Source organism: Peromyscus eremicus, chromosome 1, assembly GCF_949786415.1.
Source record: "Peromyscus eremicus chromosome 1, PerEre_H2_v1, whole genome shotgun sequence".
Classification (NCBI taxonomy): Eukaryota; Metazoa; Chordata; class Mammalia; order Rodentia; family Cricetidae; genus Peromyscus; species Peromyscus eremicus.
Window position 1 is genome coordinate 174164271 of NC_081416.1, and position 27135 is coordinate 174191405.

Genomic DNA, 27135 nt, shown 5'->3' on the forward strand with positions numbered 1-27135 from the left:
ACTCTCGGAGTTGGTCACTCAGAGCAGAGCAGTGGAGTGCTCACTGCATAGCCATGCTCAGGTCACTGGGAACACCCACCAAAAAAGTGCATTTCCTCATTTACCAGCTACACATATTGGAAAAACATGTTCAAGCAGGAAATCAATTCGTAGATTACTAGGAAGGAAGAGGGGCAATTCTGGTTCCTGGGCTGCCCTGCCTACCCTCTCAAACGGCATCTCACCAGCTCCAAAATAAACTCCCTCCCTGCCTTTAATCTTTAGCTGAGATGTGGTCCCTTGCTGAAACCTTCTCTGTAGTGCTGGGATGGGGCCTTGAGACACAGGAGGTGAGGCAGGGCTCTTCTCTGTCCTCTTGCAAGTTGAGGTTAGAGCAGAGGTTCCTGTTCTTACATGGGCTGCAGCCAAGGTACCATTCTGCCTGCTGTCATTTCAGGTTGAGCAGCTGTATCCACATGTTCTTCTGGCTTCAGTCTAGCCACCCCTTCCATTATCATGGCCAGAGCATGCCTACCATCACCGCCTCCTCACCTGTGTGCCCATTCACAACTGCTACAAGTCCTCTCCTAAAATGAAGCTCTATGAGGAAGGGGCTTTTTCTTCTGTGTATGTGTTACCATCTATAGCCTGGGAACTGCTGGTGTATGCTGCTCAACAGAGCACAGCTACCTGCACCCACTTTCTCCCCTCTCTCTGCTCACCTCCTGGCCCCAGCTGTGGCCCTGAAGCTTTGGCAGAGCACACAGGCTAGAAAGTTGTAAAACAGCTGTTTAAGAACCCAATTTAATAAGATACAAGCAGACACATAAAAAACACACCTAACAATATACAGTCATTGCAAGACTAGGGATGGTGGGAATGCAGGGAGGCCCCACCCAGAGGAGGGCCCAGCTCACTGGATCTCAGGTGTCCTCACTGATTCTCTCTAACCAATGTCAGTCCCATGCCTACAGCTCAGATCTAAAAGCTACCTAGACCAAACCTTCTGCTTCCCAGGGTCCCTTGCTCCAAGTGAATGGGACTGCAAATAAGCAACTATTAACCAGGAAAGAATGGAGCCTCTGGTCACCTACATGACTTCAGAGCTACCTGTGACAGCTTCTGCCTGTTCGTGTCCAAATGCCAGCCAAGCTTGCTAGCAAAGCTGGGCATTTAGAGGACAGAGAGGGTAAGGGTGCCCCAAACACTTCTGAGAGACCCAGGGCACTGGCGCAGGGCTGGATCCTCCCTCCTTGCAAACCAGCTTCCAGCAAGGAGTCACCACTGCAGAGGGCCCATGTCAGCCCCTAGCTCCTCCTCTTCCTCCTCCTCTTCCTCCTTCAGTGGGTAAGGCTTCACAGGCCACTTGACCCTGACAGGTTCCACGTGCTCCTGGAGGCGGTGGCGCTTCATGTGGGCATTCCGACTCTTGATCTTGTCGAACACTCTGTGGAGTCACAGGATGTGAGACAGAGCCAGAGGAGCTTGGGAGGTGAGGCAACCAAGAGGGTGGTAGTCCAGAGGGAAGGCTGGTACCTCTCACACTCTCTGCAAGGGAACACGCCTTGGCTCTCCACACTCCCTGGAGGCTCAGGGGTACGCTTCGGGGCTGCACTTGGGCTGGAATGAAGGATAGACTCCCTCCTGTAACTCTTGGTCTTTATCTTTAACTCAGGAGTTGGGCGGTGGGTGGGTCTCTCCCGAGGGCTGCAAGTGACCTGCAGAAGGGGTAAAGATGACTTAAGACACTAGTGTGGCAACATCCTCTGCAGGGAGACCTTCCCTTGGGAGCCTCTACCACCCTCTGGCTGAACCACAGATGCACCCAGGCCACTCCTTCATGCATCCTCTACCTTGTCTTCAGTCCTTTCTACCTCATCCAGCTCTCTCCTGCCCCTCTTCTCCAGCCCAGGAGCTCGGCCACAGTCAAACTTAACCATCTTTTTCCAGATGTAGTAGTATTCAACGCACTGTGCTACACTCTTAGTCTGGATCTGGTGGGAGAAGACATAGAAGCAGGCTGTGGGCAGTACCTGACATGTGAACTCCACCCTGGAAATCTCTTCCCTAACACCTCTGCCCATGGCTGGGCAGAGACAGGGATCTTGGTCCTTCTAGGTGGTGAAGGATCCAAAATGAAGCCACATAGTAGCCACCAGCACTAAGTCCGGCATGCTTCTTCCCTGTAGGAAGACACATAAAGACCCACAGGTGAGGAGGCTCACTGTGATGTTACAGCAGGCAACAGCCACACTTAGTGAGATTGTGACTAACATAGAATGCTCTTCCTCTGTGGTGAGCACACAGCCATCACAACTAAACAAAGCCTCAGAAGCCCTCCAGGGAAAGTGGCCACATGAGAAGGACAGCTCTGAGTGCTATGGAGTTGAGAGTACTCAGGCCCAGCCCCTTGCTCTTGTTAACATATGACTCCTGGGCTGAATGTGGTGGTGATGTCTTTAATCCTCTGGAGTCCAGGCAGGCTGGACTACATAGTAAGTTCCAGGCCAGCCAGACTATGTAGAGTGACCCTGTCTCAACAAACAAACATGACTTCTGGAGCCAGGTACAGTGAGTGATGTGGGACTGTAATCCCAGATCTCAGCAGGCTGAGCAGGAGGACTGAAGAGTCTGAGGCCAGCCTGGGCTACACAGTGATGCTTTATCTCAAGAAAGAACGAACCTCTGGGCGGGGGAGGGGTGAGGAACACTAACAAAACGGAGAGCTGGAGGTAGGACCTAGTGGTAGAGAGATTGCTTACTATGAAAGAGGATGTGGATTCCCTTCCCAGCACAAGAAGACAGGGAGGAGGTAGGAAGGAAGAGAAAGCTGAGAAAGCTAAGCTGCTCAGAAGGAAACTCTCAAGAAATTAACTGGTCAGTGAATGCCAGAACACACTTTCTCTACATGAATCTGAAACTGCTTGCGTGTTGTCGAAAACTAGGAGTCAAGGCAGCATGTCTTCTGCTTAGGAAACAGTACCAAATTAAAAAGAAAAGGAAGCTCACTTCTGCTCCTGAACAAGATAAAGCAACAGGAGCAAATTCACCTTCCAGCCAAAAAACAGTGAAAGAAGCAATGCTGGGAAGTGAACTCTGAGAGCAGACTTTGTACATGACACTCACAACATCTTTATTTGATAATTGCCCAAACTGGGAACACTCAAATGTCCATCAACTGATAAATAATTAGATACAACTGTGGTACAGCCATGCAGTAGACTATTATTTAGCAGCAGCAAGGATGAACTATTAATAAATTCAGTACAAAGGAACTTCAAAGTAAGTATGCTGAGTATAAGCAGCTAGATGAAGTGTGGAGCACATGCTGTCTGACTGCCCTAGTGATACAAAACACCAGAAAGTGCAAACTTTCTTACAGATCAGGCTGACCAGGGACATGGGGAGGGGCACAGTGGCATGTGTAATAGCTGCCAGGAAAGTAGGAGGTACTGGGCATCACAGAGAAGTTTACTGTCTTGTCTGTGGTGACAGTCCCATGGGTGCACACATATGTAAAACATACTCAGCCTTGTACCTTGTTTATGTGTAGTTTCATGTACACCATTTTTTTTAAGAACAGAAGAGAGAACTGGGCAGTGGTGGCACACATCTTTAATCTCAGCCCTCAGGAGGCAGAAGCAGGCAGGTCTTTGTGAGTTCTAGGCCAGCCTGGTCTACACAGTGAGTTCCAGGATAGCCAGAACTACACAGAGAAACCCTGTCTCAAAAAACCAAAACCAAAAAAAAAAAAAAAAAAACAAAAACAAAAAACCAACAACAACAACAAAAAACCAACAAAAAAAACCCCACCACCACCACCAAAAACAAACCCAGAAGAGAGCATTAGGTTGTATGTTCCTGTGTGTTTCCACACCTGCACACGTGATAAATCAGGACAGATAAAGGCAGCAAGTGCTGAGCTGGAGTGATCAGCACTTACTGACCAGAAGCAGGGCATCAGCAGGACATCTGAGGTAACAAGCTGCTTACAAGGTGCTAAGTGTGCTGTGGGCAGGTGAGGGGCAGTTGTGTGAGGCAGAGCTTGCTGCCCCAGCCCTCTGTCATCTTACCGTCTTGTGAATCAGGTAAAAGTCCTTCTTGTGGGCACAGAATGCCTTCTTGAAGAGCCTCTTCTCCATGGGGGTCCAGATGTCTGAACCTGCCAGGGGGCACAGCCAGGGAAGGGGAGGTTTTTCCTCAAGGGACCACAGTCTGACTGACATGTGGACCACGTTTTAGCACTGTCATTATGAGCATCGATAGTGTACTAATCTCAGACAGTCTTCCCAATCCCACAAAGCTGGAGTCTCACTATTCTCATGTTATATATGTGGGCAACTGACTGGGGCCTTGGTGGCCAAGGGTGGGTGGGCCCAAGCTGCCTGGCTTTGCTGTGCTCAGCTGCACAACCTGAGTCCACATCCCTTGCCCCGGTCAGGAACGCTAATCTTGCTGGGACGAACTCTGAGGGAACGATGCAACAGGGCTGGTGGGGTCTAGTGAACTTAAGGCAGAGGCTGCAGAGTACCTCTGGAAAGAACAGGCCCCTTGATAAAGTCAGGCAAACGCCCTGAAAAGAAGGCCGAGGGGCAGAGGTGGAGGTGGAGTTTCCTAGGCCTCAGTGTCCAACAGCCCTTTCTCCAGTTACCTGTGTAGCGATAGTCAGCTAGCGGGTGAGTCCGGGGCTTCTGGGGTCCTCTGAGTAACAGAGTCTCCAGGGCAACCTGGAAGGACAGCAAATGTGGGCCACTCACGGGGCATGGGAAGTGGGAACTGCCTCCATTCTTCTTTCATTGAAAAAACATGTCTCTAAAGTCATCTGGTTCAAGGCTACCTACAAGTGCTTGGTCCTTGGGCTGGTGGACAGTCTGTGGGCCCATAACCTCACTGAGCACCCCTGTGAATGCCATCTTTGCCTTCAAAATATGACTTTTTCCATGAAGGACACAGTAGGTGGGTTTGTGAGGCACATACTCTTGCCCCTCCAGAGCCTGCTGCCTAGAAGAGTGCCATCCCACCTAGCACTACATTTTATTCCCTCTTCTGCACTCCTTGCTAGGGTGCTTTTACCTTTCAGCAGTGCTGGGGATGGAGCCTGGGCCTCACATGAGAGTTACACCACTAGCCTTTGCCTTTCTGAGACAGAACCTCATACTGTAGCTCAGGCTGTTCCCAAACTTATTACCTCCTGCTTTAGCCTTCCAAGTGCTGGAAGTACAGGTGTGAGTGACTGCACTCTTCAGCCAATACACTTACACAAAAACTGTCTCTCTTATACCCTGTGAGGGTATGGACCACTCTAATCCTAGTAAGAGCCAGACATGGACTTTCTAGGGTCTGGTACAAAATGAAAATGAGGATTTCCACTGGGTGGCACACACCTTTAATCCCAGCACTCTGAGTTCAAGGCCAAACTGGTCTACAGAGCAAGTTCCAGGACAGCCAAAGCTACACAGAGAAACCGTGTCTTGAAAAACCATAAAAACAAAACAGGATTTCCACTCAGAAAGTCTGAAGAATCCCCAGATGAGGACAATGAAATATTAAATCAAAGACAGAGCCCTGACATGATTGACCTCCAGTGGGTGTTCAATATACATGTGCCAGGTACTGCCCCTCAGCTTGGCAGAAAGCATGGCCCAGGATTGAATCTCAGGTCTTGAACACTGGTCCTCTTGCACTGCCCCAGAATCCCTTCTCTTGGAGCAGTGGCTCTCAACCTTCCTAATGTTTTGACCCTTTAATACAGTTCCTCCTGTGGTGACCCTCAACCATAAAATTATTTTTGCTGCTACTTCATTTTGCTACTGTTATGAATTGTAATGTAAATATCCATGTTTTCCGATGGTCTTAGGTGACTCCTGTGAAAGGGTTGTTTGAAAACCCCCCCCACACACAAAGGGGGTCTTGACCCACAGGTTGAGAATCACTGTCCTGGAGACTTCACTAATTAACAAATCCTGTAACTGAGCGGCTTTCACTCCCCCCCTCTGCTATGCCAGCCTCAAAGGACTGAAAACATGGACCCTCACCTTCCGTCAGACAGGTAATCCAAGGCCCAGAATGCCCAGCCCTAGGAGTGCAGGATGCCGAGGGTCTCACCTGAACACTGCCCTGGGCTTCATGCAGGCAGTGGAGGGCAAGCTCTAGGTTGGTGCCCCCTCCTGGCATTACACTGGAGCATGCCACATTGCAGAGCTCTATCACTGTGGTCCCAGCAAAGCCCAAGAGCATTAGGAAGAAGAAATCGAGTCAGGCCATGCAAGGGAGGTAGCCTTCCCCTTAGCACAGGGGCTCCTGGTCAACTCCCCTTTCCTTATATCCCCAGAGAGGGCAGGCTAAGTAAATGGAACAAGGAGGAACAATAGGAATTCAGGCCTGGTACTTGCACTGGCAAGTGAAAGGTGGGGCAGGGCAATGCAATGTGGAAGAGAGATGCTGGGCTCAGGCACAATTCCTGGAGTTGGGTGGGAAAGGAGGGGTCTTGGGATCTGACCCAAAGCCTCAGCCACCTCTGTCCTGGGTCTCTGGGTTGGTCATCACATCTCCCCATGGCTTCCAGACCAGAGAAGCTACATTCTCATCCACTCTGGCCAGCGGCCTCTCCTGCAGTTCTGGGATCTCCGCCTGAAATCTGCTTCCTACGTTGATGTGTCTGAAATGAGGCCACATATACACATGGGGATTCAAAGGTGACTAAGCCAGGAAACAGCAGAGAGGTACTATGTTCCCTGCTCACAGTCACAGTCTGCTCCATGGCAGCTTACTGCCATCTCTCAGACATGGTGGCTGCTCATTACTTTCATCACCCAACTGACACAGGCATTTCAGAACACTCTTCCTATCTTCTTCATTTCTGATTTCTGATTTCTGGCCTTGGGTGCCTCTCCTGGGGTCCAGGACAAGGAGCTACTTGCTGACACTGGCCACCTGTATCCAGCCACATCCCATAAATGCTCTATCCTCCTACACTATGCTGTCACCACTTCTGTCTAGAAGCCCAGGTCCACCCAAGAAATTCTGCCCCCACCCCAAGCTCATCTGTGTGAGTTCAGACAGAAGTAACACAATGGGAACTTTTGACCTACTCCTAGAGAAGACCACAGCTTCTCCAGAGAGTATCTGCATCTGGCCTACCCTCCCTGGGAAGACAAGCCTGGAAAAGGAGACTTTGGAGCCCAAGCTGATGAAAGCCCCCTCACTAGAAGGATTTGTGCACAAAGTGTCCCAACTCACGGTTCAATGCTGATTTTGGTGTCATCCTTCACCACACAGATGCCAAAGGAGCCGTCCATTTGGTCTAGAAAACACACAGAGAAGAGCCTCAACAAGACTGACCCGATAGGACCCTCAGGATCATCTACCTGCCTTTGTGGACATAGAAGAAAACAAAGCTGTATGGCTCCGAGGAGGGGAAAGATTTCTGAAAAAAGCAGAGAAAGAAACTCAGTAATTTAAAACAAAACAAAACGAAAACTATTTTCCTGGCATGATGGTGAGTTCCAGGCCAGCCTGGTCTACATAGTGAGTTTCAGGCCAGCCAGGACTACACAGACACTGTCTTGGGAAAAACATCCAACCAAACAACTGATGAGGCTGCTAAGAGGGCTCAGCTGAGAAAATGTCACCGAGTCTAAAGAGCTCAGATCAATCTCTGGGGCTCACATGGTGGAGACAGAACTGACTGTTGCAGGTTGTATTCTCACCTCACATGTGTACCCACAGACAGACCAGACGGACGGACGGACGGACAGACAGACAGACACACAAATAAGTAAATGTAAAAAACTGATAAAAAAAACCACACACAGTTATTAAACAAGGAAGTTAACCTGCTAGTGAGATTGCTCAGGGGTAAAGACACTTGCCCTAGACCTGACAACTTTGATTCAATTCCCAGGACCCATATAATGGAAGGAGAGAACTGACTCTCACAAGTTGCCTTTTGACCTCCACATGTGGCACCCATGAACATATGCTCAACACATAGAATCAATCAATAAATGTAAGATTTAAAAATTAAAAGGGGGGCTGGAGAGATGGCTTAATGGTTAAGAGCTCTTCCAAAGGACCTGGGTTCAATTCCCAGCACCCACATGGCAACTCATAGCTGTCTGTGGCTCCAGTTCCAGGGTATCCAATGACCTCGCATGGACACACTGCAGGCAAAGCACCAATGCACATAAAATAAATAAATAAATCTTTTTTAAAATTAAAAAAAAAAACGACTTCCTCTTGATAAGATTGAGAGTCCATCACTCCTAAGCAAGCTTGACTTTCTTCCCCATATGCTCCTAGCTTGAGTAACTAAAGCTCATTCCCAAAGACTCCACATGAAGAGGAGGCTACCTCACAACACACAGCTCATAGGCTTAAGAAATTGCAGAAGGGCCTGTTAGATGGTTCAGTGGGTGAAGGTGTTTGCTGCCAAGCCTGATGACCTGAGTTTGATCCCTAGGACCTATGTGGTAGAGGAGGAGAACTGACTCCTACAGGTTGTTCTCCGACCTCCACATGTGCTCCACACAAATAGATGTAATTTGAGAAAATGAATTTTAAAAACTGTACAGTTTTAAAAAGCAAGGAAACTAAAATGATGAATTCCCATCAGGGAATAACTTTAAGAGGTGGAAATTCTGGAGTTAAAAAGTACAATGACCAAAGTTAAACTCAACAGGTTTGACTGAGTTGGTAGAAAGAAATGGTCAACAAACCTGGAGGTGAATGAATAAAGAACCTGAAGAGGGAAAAGAATGGGGAAGGGTGGACACCACTAAACACTGAAACCACATGCAATGGATGCACCAGGCAGAGAAGAGCAGGAAATGGAAACATATTTAAAGAGAAAATGGTAGAAGGTCCCCTGGATTTGGTGAGAAACAATATGCACATCCAAGAAGCACAGCGATTCTAAATAGGACAAACACAGAGGCAAAGGTTCAGACTTCAAAAGCAAAATGAGAAAAACAAAACCACCTCACCCTACGCAAGGGAACTTCAGTAAAACTTACAGTTGACTTCTCGTGAAACTGGTGGTCAGAAGGTAGGGGCACATATGCTGAAAATAAATGTCAAACAAGTCTTATGCCAGAAAGTTAACCTTAAAAAGTAAAATGAGCCGGGCACTGGTGGTGAAAGCCTTTAATTCCAGCACTTGGGAGGCAGAGGCAGGTGGATCTCTGTGAGTTGGAGGCCATCCTGGTCTACAAAGCAAGATCCAGGACAGGTACCAAAACTACACAGAGAAACCCTGTCTCAAAAAAAAAAAACACAAAAAAAAGTAAGATGAAAAAGATTCCCAGATTTAAGGAAAATTGAGAAAAATCTGTTGCTACCAATCTTGGCTTCTGAGAAATATTACAGGGGGGATATTCTTCACCCTTAGGAGAAAGACTGAGACATCCTACAGCCCAGATGGAATCTGAACATGATGGAGTGAGGGAAGCCAAGCATAAGGAACCACATACTGTGACTCCATGTGTTTGAAACCTTTTAAGCAGCCAACACTACAGAGAAAGAAAGTGGATGAGCTCAGCTCAAACCTGGGCAAGAGGATGGGAAAGGAGTGGTGGCAGAGAATGGAGTTTCTTTCTTACGTGAGAAAAACACCTAAAAAGCAAGTATACGATGATGGTCCTGTATCATTACTAAGAACCACTGAGCCATTATGCAGTTTAAAATGATAAGTTGTGGGGCTGCAGTGATGGCTCAGTAGTTAAGAGCACAGATTGCTCTTGCAGAGGGCCTGAGTTCAGTTCCCAGCACTCACATAAAGTAGCTCACACCCACCTGTAACTGTAGCCCCAGGGGGTCCAAAACTCCTATCTAAACTATACAGGCATCTCCCCTCACATGTGCATATAATACCCTGAAACACACACACACACACACACACACACACACACACACACACATCCACATAATTAAAAAAATTAAGCTAGGCATGGTAGTGCATACTCTTGATCCCAGCTCTCAGGAGGCAGGAGCAGGCAGGTCTCTTCAAAGGTAAGGCCAGCCTGCTCTACACAGTGAGCTCCATGCTAGCCAAGACTACACAATGAGACTTTTTTCTCAAAATAAACAAGGATAAATTGTAGAATATGAGAATTGTGTGCCTTAAAGCTACGATACCTTTAAAAAGAGATTGTAAAGAGTGCTCAGGCAGTGGTGTGGTTCCACCCTCTTAAAGTGAAGTGCTGGCAGAGATGATTACTCAGGTAATTATAAAAGGCAGTGTAATTGTTGCAGTTTATGTTCTTTTTCTAATTAATTTAACGATCAGCCACATAAGGCAATGTTTATTATGGGCCTATAACATTTAGAAATATATGTTACAGTAACAGTACAAAGGAGCACAACTGTGCTTCTGTGGAGACGGTCCAGTCAGTGAGAAGACCTCAGCTCAATTCCCAGAACACCTATAGAAAAACAACAGAACATGAAACAAAACAAAACAAAACAAAAAGCCCTGTGTGTCATGGTGCATATTTGCAACCCCAATGGTGGAGAGGCAAATAGAGTCCCTGGGCCCACTGGCCGGCCACCCAGCCTACTCTGCTGGATGAGCTCTCGGCCAGTGAAAGATCCTTTCTCAAAAGAGCGAGCCATGACAGTCGCTGTTGTTGTCTAGCCTCCGCACACACACGTGCACCTGTATACACATTAGAGTGCATACACACATACAAAAGGAGAATAGCCCCTGATGGTAACGGGCTCACAGGAGTTACAGAAAGGACATGGGGTGGCAGCGAAGGGTAAAGCAAACGCTGCAGGCAGTGCTTGCTTTCTTCTACTCCCTTGGCTTCTTCATGTGACCAGATCTATAATATTGTGTGTAAGGTAGTGAGGACAACAGTGAAGAATGGGGTCTACTGACACATCTGCTTAGGAAACAGCTGAAGCAGGAAAAACCCATCAGATGGAGAGCACAGTGTCTCTGCTCTTCACCATTACTACACGAGCACAAAGCTGAATGGATTCTGCTAAGGAAAGATGTCTGCTGCGCAACACATGGCGGCATGTGCCTGCCACTCCACCACTTTGGAGACACAGGTAGGAGGATGGTGAGTCCCAGGCCAGGCTGGGCTGTATAGAGATCCTATCTCAAAAAAGCAACAAGCAAAGATACGTGTGACACACGCTCACAAAAATGAGACAGTGCCACAAGACCTAAATAAATGGGAAGATGGTCCATCACAGATAGAAAGGACTAAATTATTTAGGATGGTAATACTTCCTAACTTATCTACATATTAAACAGAATAACTATCAAAATCACCACTCATCCTAAAATTCTACAGCAATGCAATAGGCCTGTCGCAGCTAAAACAATGCTGGAAGACAGAACAACATGGGAGAACTCAAATACATCTATTTAAGAGCTTGCTACAAAACTACAGTGGTCAAAACACTGTGGTACTAGCATAAGAATAAGCATGCACACCAACAGAAAAGAACTAAGGAGCAAACCCATCCACTGTTGGTTAATGGGGGTATGTGTCTGTAAGTGCAAATGTATGCAGATAAGCATGCAAGTGTGTGTGTGTGTGTGTGTGTGTGTGTGTGTGTGTGTGTGTGTGTGTGTAGGCCAGGGGTAAATGTCACGTGTTGTTCCTCAGATAGTCCCCACCTTGATTTTTGAGACAAGATCTCTCAGTGGCCGAGAGCTCACTAGGCAGGCTGCACTGGCTGCCAGACAAACCGCAGGGAGGCACCTGTCTCCCTAGTGCTGGGATTACAAGTGCATGCCACTACACTCAGCGTTTCTTACATAGGCTCTGGGGACTGAGCCCAGTCTTTGTGCTTGTATAGCAAGTGCTTTATCAGCTGAGCCATCTCCCCAGCCTTGGTCACCTGATTTTAATAACGGTGCCTAAAACAATTCAATGGGAATGATCTTTTCAGCAAATGACTGAAGCAAGCGGAATCCATGCAAAATAATGAACTTAGATACTTACCTCATACAATATCAAAAAGCTAATTGGAAACTGACTAAAGATGTAAATTTAAAAGGCAAGATTAGGGGCTGGAGAGATGGCTCAGAGGCTAAGAGCACTGGCTGCTCTTCCAGCACCCACATGGCAGCTCACACCTGTTTGTAACTTCAGTTCCAGGGGATCTGACACTCTCACACAGACATACATACAGGCAAAACATCAATGCACATAAAAATAAAAACCATAAAAATAAAAATCAAAAATCACTTTAAAAATATTTTTAAAAAAGAGTCAAAATTAAACTCCTGAGGTGGGGCATTGTAAGACTGAGGCAGGAGGGGTGTAAACTCAAGGCCTGCCTGAGCTACAGAGAAAAGGAGAACGTCCCTTTATGAGCCCATGCTAGCCACCTTGTCACATAAAACACCCGGAACACAAACTGCCAAGGGGCTCCCAGCAAGATGCTTGGCACCAGTAGCTGTCAGGACAACACAAATCCAAACACAGCAAGAAGCACCTTTCACCTGACAGGATGGTTTGAAAGAAGCACAGTCTATAAGTGCAGGCAAGGAGCAGTGGTATCAGAACTCCCCTGGATTGTTGGTGGGAATCCAAAATGGGACAAATACTCTGACACATAGTTTGGCAGTTTAGAAGGTTAAATAGAATTTCCATGTGACCCAGCACTTCATTCTAGATATTTTACACAAAAGGAATTAGCACATAGACTCCCCACAGGAAATTGTTCACAAATGTTCTTACAGCATTATTTACAATAGCCAGAAGGAAAATAATACCCATACTCATCAACTGATGATAAAAGAAAAAAGTGTGGTCTTGCCATCCAGTAGATTATTACTCACCAAGAAAAAGAAAGCTCTAACATATGCTACCACCTGGTAAACCCTGAAAACATCAAACTAAGTAAAATGAGTGAAACATAAAAGGCTGCAAGTGTATGATGTCATTTATATGAAATACCTAGCATAAGCAAGTCTGTAGGGACAGGAAGTAGATGAGGGGCTTCCTGAGGCTAGAAGGTGCATAGGACTGTAGGGATGACAGCTGGGAGGGTGGTAGAGCTGCCAGGAGCACAGGTTTCTGGGGTGGTAAAGCCCTCTAAAGAGAGCATGCAGGGAGGCTCAGAGCCCTGAGAGCAGCCTCAAATCACAAGCTTGAAATGGCCGATCTGCATGGCAGGCATGCACAGTATGTGCCTCTGTCTCCATACAGTGGTTATGAAAACAAACAGAGGGATGATTGAGCTAAATGGCATCTATGTGTTCTTTCTGACTGTTTGAAAAAAAAATCTAGAAGGTTCTTATCCAAGAATGGTCTTGGTATGTTTCTGAATAGCACGGAGTCCCCCAGAGCAGGCACATACAAGGTTGGAAAGAACGGCTGGACCAGATACCACAAGATGATGTGATTATGGGCCATAGGAGATGCAACCTAGCCTGGATCAGAGTCATGCTCTGGCCTCACTCACCAAACACAGGGCTGATGAGATGGGGCCCAGCCCGGGACGTGGAGCAGAGGGTGTTGAAGTACAGGCCAGAGCCCTCCCGGATGGGGCTGAGCATGGGTGGTGGTGTGTAAGGAGAGCATTGAAACAAGCCCTTCAGGAGGTGGTCCACCAGGAACACAGGAGAGCGTAGGCAGCTCTGGTGGCACCCTCCTGGGCCTGGCTCCCCAAGGGCAGAGGGTGCAGGAGGGGCAAACAGGGCCTTGGGCTGGGGCCGCTTCTTCCGCTTTCTGTTCTGGTTGTTCTCCTTGCTGTCTCTCTCTTCCCCATCTTTCTCTTGTCCCTGAAGAGGAGAGGACAGAACCACAGGTGTCACCTGAGGCCACCTGCTGTACAAACTCAGTCTTCAGCTTGTTCAGGGATAGGAAAATGGAGCTGGTCATGGTGACAGAGGGAAGCAGGATACTTATGCCTGCCATGGCCATATCCAGGCCTTAGCATAGAGGCTGAGCAGAACTTTCTGCTCACAGCCCAACCCCACCTGAGCCAGAGCTGACCAACATACTGAATATGGTGAAATCCTGAGGCCCAGAGCCTCCTCACACACTCACACAGCGATGTATAGGGGCAGTGCAGTGGTTCAAATGACAAGCATTCCAAGAGTGAGGGCCAGATACAGGGTGCATTGTTGGTACATGCCTTTAATCTCAGCACACAGGAGGCAAGTGGATCTCTGTGAGTTCAAGGCTAGCCTGGTCTACATAGCAAGCTCGAGGTAAGCCAAGGCTATATAGAGATCCTGTCTCAACAAAACAAAACATATATATAAAAGGAAAAAAAGAATGGGAGCCAGAGACATAGTATTATGGTGTGACAAAATAAAAATGTATTTTCACAGATGCCAGTGGCTCTTATGAGCCAACAGTAGCCTAGCAGTGACACAGGAACTTCAGTCCAGGGTCCAACAGTAAAGAGATGAGCTTCAGAGACCCATCACAATGACCCCTCACATCTTCCATTGCTCCTTCCTCCCTGCCAGCCTTCCTGCCTGGCCCCTCAGCCTTCCTCGGTTCCTTCTTCCCCCATATCCCAGCCCTGCAAACTCTGGGCCAGTGCTAGCTGGGGTCAGGGCCTGGGCTGACAAGGTCATTGCTGTTGCCAGCACTCAAATCGTTAGGCTTGACATGGGCTCTGCTAGTGTTAACTGTGAGTGCAAACCGAGCCTTCTAGAGTAAGGACTTCTGAGTGCTTCTGGTTTGGGGTTTTCCCAGGACTTCCACAGCAGGTGAGAAACACCACCTGGAGAAGCACCCACCTAGGCCATGTTCTCCAGCTGTGGCTATGCTGACCAAGGACATTTTGGCTTCCGGGGGACCCCATCCCCATCAGGCCTCAGTGCAAAACTGTGCCAATACCTGAGCATGGAGAGTTGGCAGCTTTAAAAGAAAGAGCAGCCACGGAGAAGAAACTGCCCCTGATGATATAGAAAGGCCAGGAGGCTGGTGCAAGGGCCTGCACAGATGGTCCTGGCACTCATGTCACCCCCATCATCCCTGCCAGAATGCTGCCTTGAACCTGGATGGATGACACTGTCCTTTCATCCATTCCCCAAAGCCTGTCCAACCCTGTACCACAGAAGTCCTTCACCTGCTGCTCCTGCTTTCCCCGAGGAGATGGCCACTGGTCACTGTGGAAACACATGTGGCTGCTCAGCCCTTTCTCGGTATAAAACATCTGGCTGCAATTCTTGCACACAAAAGTGCTCTTTGACTCCATCCAGTCTGTGGGACCCCCATTTGGCTGATGGCTGTGGGTAGAAAAGGCAGGGGGCAAGAATGGAAGCATGAGACTCTACCACTGACTGCTGCTGCTGTTGTTGTTTTTGCTGTTTGTTTGTTTATTTATGTAACCCCAATCCACTGACAACTCTTACTAAACAATGAAAATGGAAGACCATATTCAACTTTCCAAGGGCTAAAGTGCCCTCTGCAGGGCTGGAGGCATCTGGCTCCTTCACCCAAGACAGTGCAGAGAAGCCGGAGGACTTGCCAGGGGCAGTGCCCTCCCTGGTGGGGCATGGGCTTCTGAACTTACCAACCGCCTGTCAAGCTCTCTTCCTTCACTGGATGGGGGAGCCTGTAGATGTTTCCACCCTGGAGATGAGAGGATATCTGAGCCAGCAGAGCCCAGACAAGGGAATAAGAAATACGGCATTGGGGAAACCTGCATGATGGTGATTGGGCAATGGTGTCTCAGGCTTGACACCAAAGCAAAGCAGAAAACCCATCAGACACACACCGGATTCACTGAAACTGAAAGCTTCAACCCCACAAATATTCACACATACGATAAAAAGACACCCCACACAAAGGGAGAAAGCACTTTATACATATACATATATATCTTTGCAAGTTAGTAAGATAACAGTTCCCAAGTGGCCTATAAGCACATGGGAGGATGCAAACTTCAGCAGCACCAGGGCACAACAGTGGCAACACAAGCAGACACCACTGTACATCCAGAGTTACTATGACAGCAAAGAGCATGGAGAAACCAGGACACTTGTGCACGGCAGAGGTGCTGGAAAACAGTGCTGCTCTTTAGAAAGCAGTCTGGCTACTCTTTAAACACTGAGCAGAGATTCTAGGATCTGGTGATTCCAGGCCTAGGGTCTAGCCAAGAGAAACGAGAACATGCACCCACACAAAAGCTGCACACAGCCTTCCCAGCAGCTCACTCACAAGAGTCAAAGAGTGAAACAGTCCACTGATGCTCAGCCAGAAAAGGAATGGAGTAGGGTAGTAAGATGGCTCAGGGGGTAGAGGCACTTGCTGCCAAGTCTGATGATCTGAGTTTGATCTTTGCAACCCACATGGTAGAAGGAGAAAACCAGCTCCTACAAGCTGTCCTCTGATTTCCACATGAGCTCTGTGGCATGCTCATGATCATACACACACACACACACACTGTGCCAAGTGTGGCGGCACAGGTCTTTAATCCCAGCACTTGGGAGGCAGAGGCAGACTGATCTCTGTGAATTCAAGGCCAGCCTGGACTACATAGCAAGTCGCAGGCCAGCTAATGCTACATAGTGATACCCTTTCTCTAAATAAGTAAGTGTAAAAATTGTTTTTAATTTCTAAAAAAAATTATGAAGTACTGACAGATGCTGCCACATGGATGGACCTTGATCATGTAATGTAAGCAGACAGTGCTAGACACAAACTACCACACAATGTGTGACTCTGACATGAAATTCCCATAGCAGTTAGGCCACAGAGACAGGTCTGTGGGTGGAAGGATAACGGTAGAGGGACCAAAAGACTGGCGTGATAACTAAGGGATGCAGGGTATCTTCTGGTAGTGATGAAATGTTCTGGCCAACAGTAATAGTTGTGCCAGAACCTGCAACTATACCAAAATCTGCTAAAGCACAAAATTTGAAAGGATTCATTATACAACATTTGGCCAACAAAAATGTAAATGTTTACAAAATAGTAGCTGTGAGATGGTGGGAACGATGCTGCTCTCACAAGAGGAGTGGCTAAGTGCCACTGCATACTACACAAAGGACCCAGGTTCTGTGCATGCGTGTGGAATGCACAGCCATCACATGCAGTTAACAGTTAAGGGAGGAGGCCTGTACCTTGATCTCCTCTCAAGAGTTGAAGGAGGCAAATCTAGGAAGAAGTAGGAGGCAAAGGAAGGCAGGGAAGAGAGCTTAGTGAACAACAGTGATCAGTGCTTTTCCTGGTAAATCACGTCTGAGGACTCACTGCAATGGGGGAAGTGCCTGCACAGTTAACCAATGCTATACATCCAAGGACATACACACACCCTGCCACAGCATAGGGTGATAGAGGGGTACAAATACCTGGATTCTGTTGAAGATTGTCAGCTTAGACTTCATGTCCCGGGGGGGATCTGCCAGAGGCCCAGCCGATGAAAAGGAGGCCATGGCCACCTGGCTGGGAGAAGCTGCACAGCACACATCCATCTTTACTTTTTCCTTCCGGAAACCAGAGAATCTCTGGGCCCTGGGGTGGCCTGAGAAGAGCCTGTAGCCTCCGCCTCGTGGGCAGGCTGGGCCCTTCTCACCTCTCATGGCCCCCGGAGCCAGGGCATTCTCACCTTGCCCCTGTTTCCCAACCAGTTGGGTTCCAGCTGGCTCATCTCCACCTAACTGGGACTGCCGTGAGCCTGCACTGGGGAGAATGTCCCCCAGGTCCAAGGTCCCTTTGGCCAGAGAAGAGCTGTCTGGATTCCGTGATGGGTGCAGAGCTGGCCCTGTGAGGGACGGTGGTGCAGAGGCCACTTTGGGTCCTCCTTTTGTGTCTCGCCTCGGGCCACCAGGAGATGCTTCTCTGGACACTGCAGGCATGGTTTTCCTCCTGCGGACTGGGGATCCCTCTGGCTCTGAGTGTCCAGGGCCTATCTGGAAGGAGTCCACAGCAGGTACTGGTGGCAGGGCCTGTGGTGGCCATGGCCCCTGCAATGGCTTCAGGGCTGACTGCTTGCCCTCCGGCCCTGGTCTCTGGGCTGAGGCTGTAGCCACCTGGGTGTGGGAGAAGATCCGCTGGGACTTGGCAATCATTTGGAGCACCTGCATCTGCTCGTGGCTCACCAGAGACTCCTGTGACTTCATGAACAGCTGCCGGAAGAGGGGCGTGGCATCTGAGGGGAGCCCACCTGGGTTCTGTGTATCTTGGAGCCCAAGCTCTGGGGGGCTCTGCCATGGGAATGGCTCACAGTCGGGTTTGCTCTTCTTGGGAGCCCAGCCATCATCTTCCCCGGCTGTCTGTCGGACGTCACTGGAGGTCTCACCAGGTGCCTTCAGGAGTGCAGGAGGAAATGGCAGCAGGTCCTCCTGGCTGGTGCCCAGGCTGGGTGAAGGCTCCACTGTGGTGGGGATGCTGCTGGGCCCAGGGCCCCCCTCAGAGCCCTCCCGGGATGGCACTGCAGGGGCCTTGTGGACCATAAACACATTGCTGCTGCCTTTGTTCTTGGGACAGCCAGGCAGGTTCCGGAGCCATTGGAAGTTGTGGCTGGATGGCTGGGATCCTGAGGGAACAGAGTGGCCGCGGAAGAGAGGCAGGCAGGCAGGAAGGGAGCTGCCCTCCGGCCAGCCCTCCAGGGAGGATGGCCGTTGAAGCCGTGGAGACTCTGACTCCAGCTCTGACTCTGGTGGGTCAGGGGCACCATTCTCAGCCACCCTTGACTGGACAGCTGTGAACACTTCAGTGGCAGGTTCCTTCCGTGGGGGATGAGTTTCCTCAGGAACTTCAGAGCCCAGGGTTCCTGGGGCCACTGGGGTGCTGGCTGGTATACAGGATGATGACCCCAGTGAGGTGGGGCAGGCACAGGCCGAGCTCCTTGCCTCAGTGTCAGAAGGACCCACTGCTGGGCCAGGAGAGGGAATCTTCTGGTGGACAATGCTGCTTACAATACAGCGAAGGAGGTCTCGGTTGGGCAAGACAGAGCCAGGGGATCTAGCTTCTGGAGGTCCCAGGGACCTCAGGCCACTGGGTGGAGGCTGGTTGGCCACATCGTGGTTGTGGGTTGGGTCTCCATAGCCCTCCTCTTCTGGTGGGGCCTCCTTCAGGATGCATACTCCATGCTGGACCTCATAGTGGCGGCGCAGGGAGCGGTAGTCACAGTAGCTTTTGCTGCAGCCCTGCTCAATGCACACAAAGGGCTTGGTCTTCTGGTGGGTGAGCATGTGCCCGGTCCTGCAGTGAGACATGGAAGGGAGATCACTAGGCAAGCCCCACACCCCAATACAAGAACTGCTTGGGTCCCTTACTCTGTCTAACCAACTGCGAGAGACTCAATTCCCTGCCCTTACCACTAACAAACCCTGTGGGAAAAAATAAGTCCCACGAGAGCCAGATCAGGTTTCCCCAAAGAGGGATCCCAAGGGACAACAGTTCTCTAAAGGTGAACCCTGGGGACCCGGGCACGGCTGGGATGTGTTAAAGCATGCATTCACCCCCCCAAACACACACCCCACTCTACTCTTTGAAGGTTCAAAAGCATGTGGGGGGCATGTGGCGTGTTTAACCTTTACTTTCATATAGTTCCACCAGCATTCCTGAGAAGCAGAGCTCTGGAGAATACATTTGAGGAGATGCCAATCTGGAACTACCACAGGACTGTCTATGATGACAGTTTCCTGGAATCCCCCCCTACCCCACAACTCCAGCCAAGAAACCAACTTACCAATAGTCAATAAAACCTTCCTAGAGCCAAAAGACTAGTATGTCAATAATCAGTGCAAGTGTAAATGCATGTTAATGTGTGTTGTGTCCACTCCTGCCTATGTGGACTGTGACACAGCCAACAATGAGCCCTTACCCTCGGGATCCTGACAGTCTAGCTTTGAACAATCCCAGGGTTATATGGCTAGGACATTTTAATGATTACTGTCTTTCTACAAAGAATGTCGATGGTCTTGTGAGGAAAGGACTCAGAAGACCTAAGTACTAGTCCTAGGAGAAAGCTACCTGCTTTGCCTGAGGTGAGGACGGACCAGAGGGTGAAGAGAAAGCCCCTCCTCCGTCCACCCAGCACCCTAGCTAGGCTCTGTCCTCTCCCACTTTTGAGCCTCACAGCAACAAAACTTGTTATTCTTAAGGCATTAACTACAAGGGAGCTTGCTCTAAGCTCCTTTTTTTTTCCTTTCCTTTTTTTTTTTTCTGGTTTTTCGAGACAGAGTTTTTCTGTGTAGCTTTGTCTGTCCTAGAACTTGCTGTGTAGATCATCTCAAACTCACAGAGGTCTGCTTGCTTCTGCCTCCTGAGTGCTGAGACTAAAGGTGTGCGCCGCTGCCCTCACCACCACCACCACTGCCCTCACCACCACCACCGCTGCCCTCACCACCACCACCACTGCCCTCACCACCACCACCACTGCCCTCACCACCACCACCACTGCCCTCACCACCACCACCACTGCCCTCACCACCACCACCACTGCCCTCACCACCACCACCACCACTATGTGGTCACTCTAAGCTTTTATACAGACTTTTTTGGAAAATCCTCAGGGGTTGCAGACCCAGTGTCCTTAGACACCTGCCAGGGACTTGGGACATCTCTTTACCAAGTTAGCCAAACTCATTTGTATTGTTTTTTTCTCTCATGTAATCCAGGTAGACCTCAAACTTGCTATGTATGTAGTTGAGGTCAGTCTTGGACTCTTGCTCCTCCTGCCTCCACCTCCCCAGTGTGTCATCATGCCTGGTAATCAATCACATTTATAAACCACAAGAGTCATGTCTGCAAATAGAGGCAGAGATTTCCTCACTGGTATAAATTTGGGGGCTCAGTAAAGAGACCTGCCCCAGACAGTAGCAGTGTGAAGAGAGCAGAGTCCACACCAGAGGATAGGGAACACACATCTGGGTAGCACAGAGGTGGGAACTCAACAAAGGACAGGATGGGTGGATGAGAGAGAGCATAGAAGGACAGGTGCATGCCCCCTGCCCTTCTCCTGACCAGACTCTTGACATACAGGTGGTCCTGGCGCTTGAAGGCCTTGCTGCAGACTTTGCACACGTGTTTCCTCTCCTGGCTGTGTGTCAGGTAGTGCTTGCTCAGGGAACTGGCGCTGCTGAACACCTTCCCGCACAGGCTGCAGTCCAGGAGCGGGTTCTGAGGGGAACTGTGCTGCCGCTTGCCTTTCCTTGTACTCCCAGTGGCCCTGCCTCCTTCATCAGCCTCTTTAGGTACCTTGAGTGCTCCCAGCCCCAGGTCTAAACAAAGGGAGAAAGCACAGATTATGTCAAGCTAGGGTTTGGGAGTCCTAAAGCAATATAGAGCCTTAGCACGGAGCCCTGTCCAGGTTGCCTGAGACCCCTCCACGTCAGCGCTCTGCATGGGCAGAAGACAAGGCACAGCTGGAAGGGAACCAAGGTCCCGAACAGGCCATATCTATAGGACTGCACCTGGTCTTGGTGCAAGATGTGGAGGGCTGGGGATGGCACCAGGCTGAGCTTCTAGGGCAGCAGCATGACCAGCAGAGCTGGAAGCCGACCTGGTACTGATACTCACACAAGGTCTATCTGGAGCTACATTATCCAAACCCGAGAAAATAATGCAACTGTGCACTCACCCATTTAGCTCTGCTCTTGGGTTCTCAGCTTTTTACAAAAATCTACCTGCTTTTTCTAGTAAAATGTTAAAACAACCTTATATCTGACAAGAGAGCTTGGAGGTGAGTGCATTATTTGCTGTGTGTGTGTGTGTGTGTGTGTGTGTGTGTGTGTGTGTGTGTGTATGTCATACACTGGGGGTTGAACCAAGGGTCTGACATATGCTAGTGCTTGGCAAGTACTCTACAAGTGAGCTATACACCAGCCCTGTATTATGACCTATGAAACAGCATTCCAAACAAAAATTGTAGAAATACCCAAGAACATGGAAGAATGTTCATATTATACTACTAAATTTAAAAAAAAGAAAGAAGGAAGGAAGGAAGGAAAGGAAGAGAGAAAGGAAGGAAGAAAGAAAAAAATAGAGAAAACAGCTTATTTGAAAACAGAATTACCCCAGATGTGAAAACAGAAAAGTAAATTTAAGTGGAAACAGGTAGACTGGGGTTCACTGGCAGAGAGCTGGGCTGGTTTTACCCCCTCCTCATACGTGTCTCAATTTCCCACATTTTCTGTATCTCTTGGTAAAATGACAGCTGGCATTTTTATGAATTGTGTCTCCTGAGGAGCAGCTGAAGGAAATAGGGACATTCAGGTGGCAAAGGGAGGTGTCTTCAAGTACTGAAAAGGCCATCGTGTGGAGAAGGAGCAGACTGACTCTGTCCTGATCCAGGGGGCCAGAGAGAGGCTTGGGACAAGACTGAAGGGAGAAAAACCACTGTGGTGAGTAATCGAAGAACTCTAAAAGTATAGACAAGAAAACCCAGGCTCCCTAGGATACGGTCCTCAGCCTTGCTGGGTGCTTTGTGTGCATATCAGAGCAACTGTAAAACTAGAAAACAAACTCCATCAACACAAAACTGACAAGGACACCAGAGCCAGGCAGTTGGTGGCCAAACAGTCACCTGAGCTTTCTAGCAGTGTCATGAAGCTGAGAACTGTGAGCAGAATGTCAGCCAACTAATACAAAAGAAAATTCAGTATGTCAAAAGTTGTCCACAAGGGCTGGAGAGAGGGAGGCAGTTCACAATTGCTTGTAACTACAGCTCCAGGAGCTCCAATGCCCGGCTCTGTCACAGGCACCCACATACATGTGGAATATACACTCACAGACATTAACACATACACATAAATAAAATATTTTAAAGCTGTTCATAGAAACACTTTAACAGACTTTTAACAGTCCAACAAGACTGTGATCTGACAATAACAATCAATTCAATCTTACATAGGAATCCAAATACACCAAACTTTTTTTTTGAGTTTGGGTTTGGGTTTTTGAGACAAGGTTTCTCTGTGTAGCCCTAGTTGTCCTGGAACTCATCTGTAGACCAGGCTAGCCTCAAACTCATAGATCCACCTTCCTCTGCCTCCTGAGTGCTAGGATTAAAGGCGCGTGTGACTATCCCCCAGCACATTTTACTTTTCTAATTTACAACATTAATATAGCCAGAAGTTGTAGCTCCTGCCAGTGGTCATCAGCATTTGGGAAACTGAGACAGGAGGATTACTCAGTCTGAGGACAGCCTGGAGGACACAGTGAGACCTTGTCTCAAATAAACAAATAAAAATGAATGAAAGTTGGACATGCAGTATATGCCTGTAGTCCCACATACTCAGGAGACCAACGCAGGAAAATTGCTTGAGCCCAGGAAGTCAGAGCCAGCTTCATCAACAGCATAGTGAGACCCATGTCTCAAAAACAAAAAGGAAGAAAATGACATAAACATATTCACATATATGGACCTAAATTTAAGTTTCAAAAGCATGGAGTTGAAATTTAATTTTGAGGGGGCAGTATAACAGTTGAATATTAAGGAAGGCTAAACTAAGCGGAACCCTAAGAATAATTAGGGTTCCTGTACCCAGCAAAATGTACACATGCCCACCACTAGTGTTTTTCAGTAGTGCCATACCACAGCCCTGGGCCTGGTTAGTGCTGCAAACAGTCTTCCCATATGAACAAACTCTCATGATTCGAAGACTTCCTGCTCTGCCATCATTTCAACACAGACACAGGCCTGACACTGCTTCAATATTTGTTTTGTGGAGTGGGGCCTTCAGAATCTTTCATGGCCACAAGTTTTTGGAACACTTCCTCAGACACAATCCCAATAGATTACTATCTGTGTATACTGGCATTTATATGTGGACTTCCCTGATTATAAACTGCGATTATAAACTCCCAGGAGCTCTAGCCCAGTCAACCCATTGAAGCAACTTGCCAGGAACCAATAAAGATGGTCAAAACCAAACCAAACCAAACCAAAACCAAACAAAAGAATTCTCTTCTACAGGAGGCCAACAGAAAACTAAACTGAGACTTACCCAAGCTGTTTAATCATTTCCCTAATTCCCCCTTTGTTCTTCCATGGCTGAACAGAAAAGTTTGGAACTGAGTACATTGGAGATGAACTATTACTGACAGTATCCAGTATAGTTGAACAGACAGCTAGCTGGGCATGGTGCCACAACCTATAGTCCTGGCTCCTGGACAGACTGAGGCAAGAGGTCTGCTGGAGCCTCAGTGTTCCGAAAAGACTAAGCAGAAACAAATCAAGCACCTAATTCCTGTCTGGTACATTATGGTCTGTGGAAGGCTTTTGCAGCCTTGTCCTTTTTCACGTCTCACTATGGTTGTTTTGGGGCAGGGGGCATGAAAGGATTGGGGTCCCCTTACTTTACGGGGGAGGACATGAGGCCTGGAATAGTTAGACAAGCACAGAACTGAGTGGACAGGATCCTGGCCCATCCTGGAAAAATGAAAAGTGCTCTTGCGATACGGCAATGACAGGCAAGTCTCCTACAAACCTGATGCTCTGCCCACACACCCACTTCTCAGTCTTGTTCCCTAGGGTTAGTGTCCCCTTTCCGTCAGAAGTCAGGAACAATTCCAAAGTAGGCCAAAAGCCTCCTGTAGAAGTAGAGATTTTTGTTTCGTTTCCCTTTCTTTCCTTCCTTCCCTTTAGTTTAGGATGTTTGGTTTTGGAGACAGTGTCTTACTATGTAGCTCTGGCTGGCCTCACATTTGTAGTGTTTCTCCTGCATTTATCTTCTACATGCTGAGATTATGAGCAGCATCACCATGCCTAGTTAAGGAGGAAAATTTTCCTAGCCAATGCTAGCAGATTCGATCCCTGGCTGGCTGTAGGAACTGTGGGTGCTCTGTCCATGAAGAGCCTCACCTTGTAAGGAGGTCTGGGATTCGGAGTCTGCATATTCTTCCAACAGCTTCACAGAGTCGCTGTCCTTCCCTGAGTACAGGGACAGGGTGTCCAGATTGTCCTCCAGCACCTCGCTGGGCATATCCGATGTGGAGAGACTGGGATCAAGGTCCAAACCACTTAGGCCAGCATAGAGCAGGTCCCGTGTGCTGGGGCCCAAGTCCCGGTTGAGTGTGTCACTGCAGTTGAGCCCTTGACTCTCAGAGAAGGAAGGGAGGTGCCCTTCGGACGGAAGGGCTCCCTCCTCCCCAAGGCTGTATGGCTCCATAACTTTCCACTGCCAGGTCCTGGCCAGAGCCTGTCTCCAGACAAGCAAGGTCGTGTCCAGAGTCAAGAAGGGGGATCACTTGCTGGCAGCTAGCTCCTGAAAATGAACAAGGAGGAATCAGAATTAAGAGGTGGTAGGTGTGGTAGGCAGAGTGTAGGTTCTTGGCCATCTCACAGCTGTCCCACCCTGGGTGGGTCCTATGAGCCCCATTTCCTTAGCTGTCAACTGGACAGAAGAATAGCACATGGTGGACTGAAGAGTCCTCTTCTCCAGCTATAAACACAGGAGACCGCAGACAGACTTTAGTGTGTGTCCAGGCAGAAAAGACAAGGAAGGAAACCCCAAGTACCAGCAACAAGAAAACTCAAAGCTAGATGTGAAGGCACAAGTCAGCACACTGGGAAATTCAGGCCTGGGCTTAAGCTTGGGACTGCTTATCCATTTGTCCTGTGTGGCCAGGAGACCCATGAAATACCACCGCCCAAATAAAGACATGCTTTGTGTGTAAAACAGCCTGGACTGGCCAAGTCTAGTAGAAAAAAAAAGAGAATTAACATAGATTAAATGTTGAAGTTAGGCTGGGAATGTGGCTCAGTTAACAGAATGCTTGCCTAGCACACACAAAGTTCTAGGTTCCACCCCTAGCATCACATAAACCAGGCATGCCCATAATCCCAGCACTTGGGAGATGGAGGCAAGACATCCTTGGCTACATAGACAGTTTGAGGCCAGCCTGTGTTTCATGAGACACTGTCTCAGCTGTCCTCCTGCCCTGCTCCCCAAAAAAGGAATAAGAGAGGTTTCACTAACCACTTTCCAAAAATAAAAAAGGATTACAATGGAGTACTATGAAGAACTGTGTTTAGACAGTGCATCCACACAGTAGATCAGCTACAAGACACACCCATTACCTTAGTCATCCAACTCAGACACACAAAAATCAATGAGCAAATTCCTTGAAATAGACAAATTACCAAAAGTCACTGAGAAAGAAGAAAGTATGGGGGTTGGGAATTTAGCTCAGTGGTAGAGTGCTTGCCTAGCAAGCACAAGGTCCTGGGTTCAGTCCTCAGCTCCAAAAAAATGAATTAAAAAAAAAAAGAAGAAAGTATGTGAATGATCCTATAGCAAATAAAAAGGTTAGGGAATGTGCAGTGGTGTCCACCTATACTCCTAGCACTCTGGAGGCTGAGTGGGAAGAGCCCTTGAATCCAGGAGTTCAAGACTGGCCTAGGAAACACAAGTGAGTGGAGAAGAAAAGAGAACAGGGGAGATAGGAAGAGAGAGTAGAGAATGGGAGGGGAAGGACAGGTAAGAAGAGGAGGGGTAGAGAAAATAAAGGAGGAAGAAGGAAAAATATTGAATTACTAATTCAAATACTTCCCATCTATCCCATCATAGAAACACCAACAAAAAATTAACTTTATCAAAACTCTCAGTAACGGAGAAGGAAAAGGTAACCCACTGGATGGAGCACAGCTCTCGGGATACTCTAACTTACCCTAGCCCATCCCACTCCCTGGCTCAGCAGTCTTCTTGAAGAGGCGACTGTGTATCTGGTGTGGGTTCCTGGTGCTGGAAGGAACAGAGTAGAATTTGTTCTTAAAGAACCACAGCCTCCCATCTGACCTGTCCTGGCTCCATGAAAGCCCATAGCAAAGGCCTTCATCTTATTTTGCCCAATTTAGAAACTCCTCAGGGTGGAGATGGGCTGTGAGAGGACAGCTTCTGAAGCTTAGGGCAAAGAACTGACTTGCTAAAGCCAGAAAGAAAGCTGGGGTGACAGTGTACTACAGGATAAGAACTGAAAGCTTTCATCCTTAGGTTTCTCACAGTGCTGAACACAAACATATCACACCACCCAGCAGCTGCTCTTCCTGGAACTAGTCTCTGTAGCTCAAAGTGCATCACCACACACAAACATGCATACACATGTTCATGACAGTTCTAATCACAGATGTCAAACCTGGAAGCTACAAAGAGTCTTCCACAGGTGAATGGACAGTGCATCTTGAGAACAGAATGCTGCACATAGTGATGCATGCCTTTAATCTCAGCGCTCAGGAGGCAGAGGCAGGCAGATCTCTATGAATTTGAGGCCTGGTCCA

The 27135-nt window shown here is 48.4% G+C and overlaps 1 protein-coding gene across 4 annotated transcripts in view; it reads right to left on the reverse strand.

The window, feature by feature from the left end:
- Nucleotides 1–767: 767 nt before the first annotated feature.
- Nucleotides 768–27135, reverse strand: part of Znf541 (zinc finger protein 541) — a 38559-nt gene continuing 12191 nt past the window's right edge. For 2 of the 4 annotated variants that reach the window (XM_059281281.1, XM_059281275.1), the window contains 15 exons: nucleotides 26529–26602; nucleotides 24721–25123; nucleotides 20896–21136; nucleotides 17258–19112; nucleotides 15478–15554; nucleotides 15031–15190; nucleotides 13408–13726; nucleotides 7219–7282; nucleotides 6495–6637; nucleotides 6085–6188; nucleotides 4631–4706; nucleotides 4053–4141; nucleotides 1833–1973; nucleotides 1516–1697; nucleotides 768–1426 (listed from right to left, as the gene is read on the reverse strand). In XM_059281281.1, the coding sequence (XP_059137264.1) occupies nucleotides 1258–1426; nucleotides 1516–1697; nucleotides 1833–1973; nucleotides 4053–4141; nucleotides 4631–4706; nucleotides 6085–6188; nucleotides 6495–6637; nucleotides 7219–7282; nucleotides 13408–13726; nucleotides 15031–15190; nucleotides 15478–15554; nucleotides 17258–19112; nucleotides 20896–21136; nucleotides 24721–25027 (3927 nt within the window). In that variant the 5' untranslated portion in view covers nucleotides 25028–25123; nucleotides 26529–26602 and the 3' untranslated portion in view covers nucleotides 768–1257. The remainder of the gene's footprint in view (nucleotides 1427–1515; nucleotides 1698–1832; nucleotides 1974–4052; nucleotides 4142–4630; nucleotides 4707–6084; nucleotides 6189–6494; nucleotides 6638–7218; nucleotides 7283–13407; nucleotides 13727–15030; nucleotides 15191–15477; nucleotides 15555–17257; nucleotides 19113–20895; nucleotides 21137–24720; nucleotides 25124–26528; nucleotides 26603–27135) is intronic. The other 2 variants (XM_059281296.1, XM_059281288.1) reach the window with 2 other exon arrangements.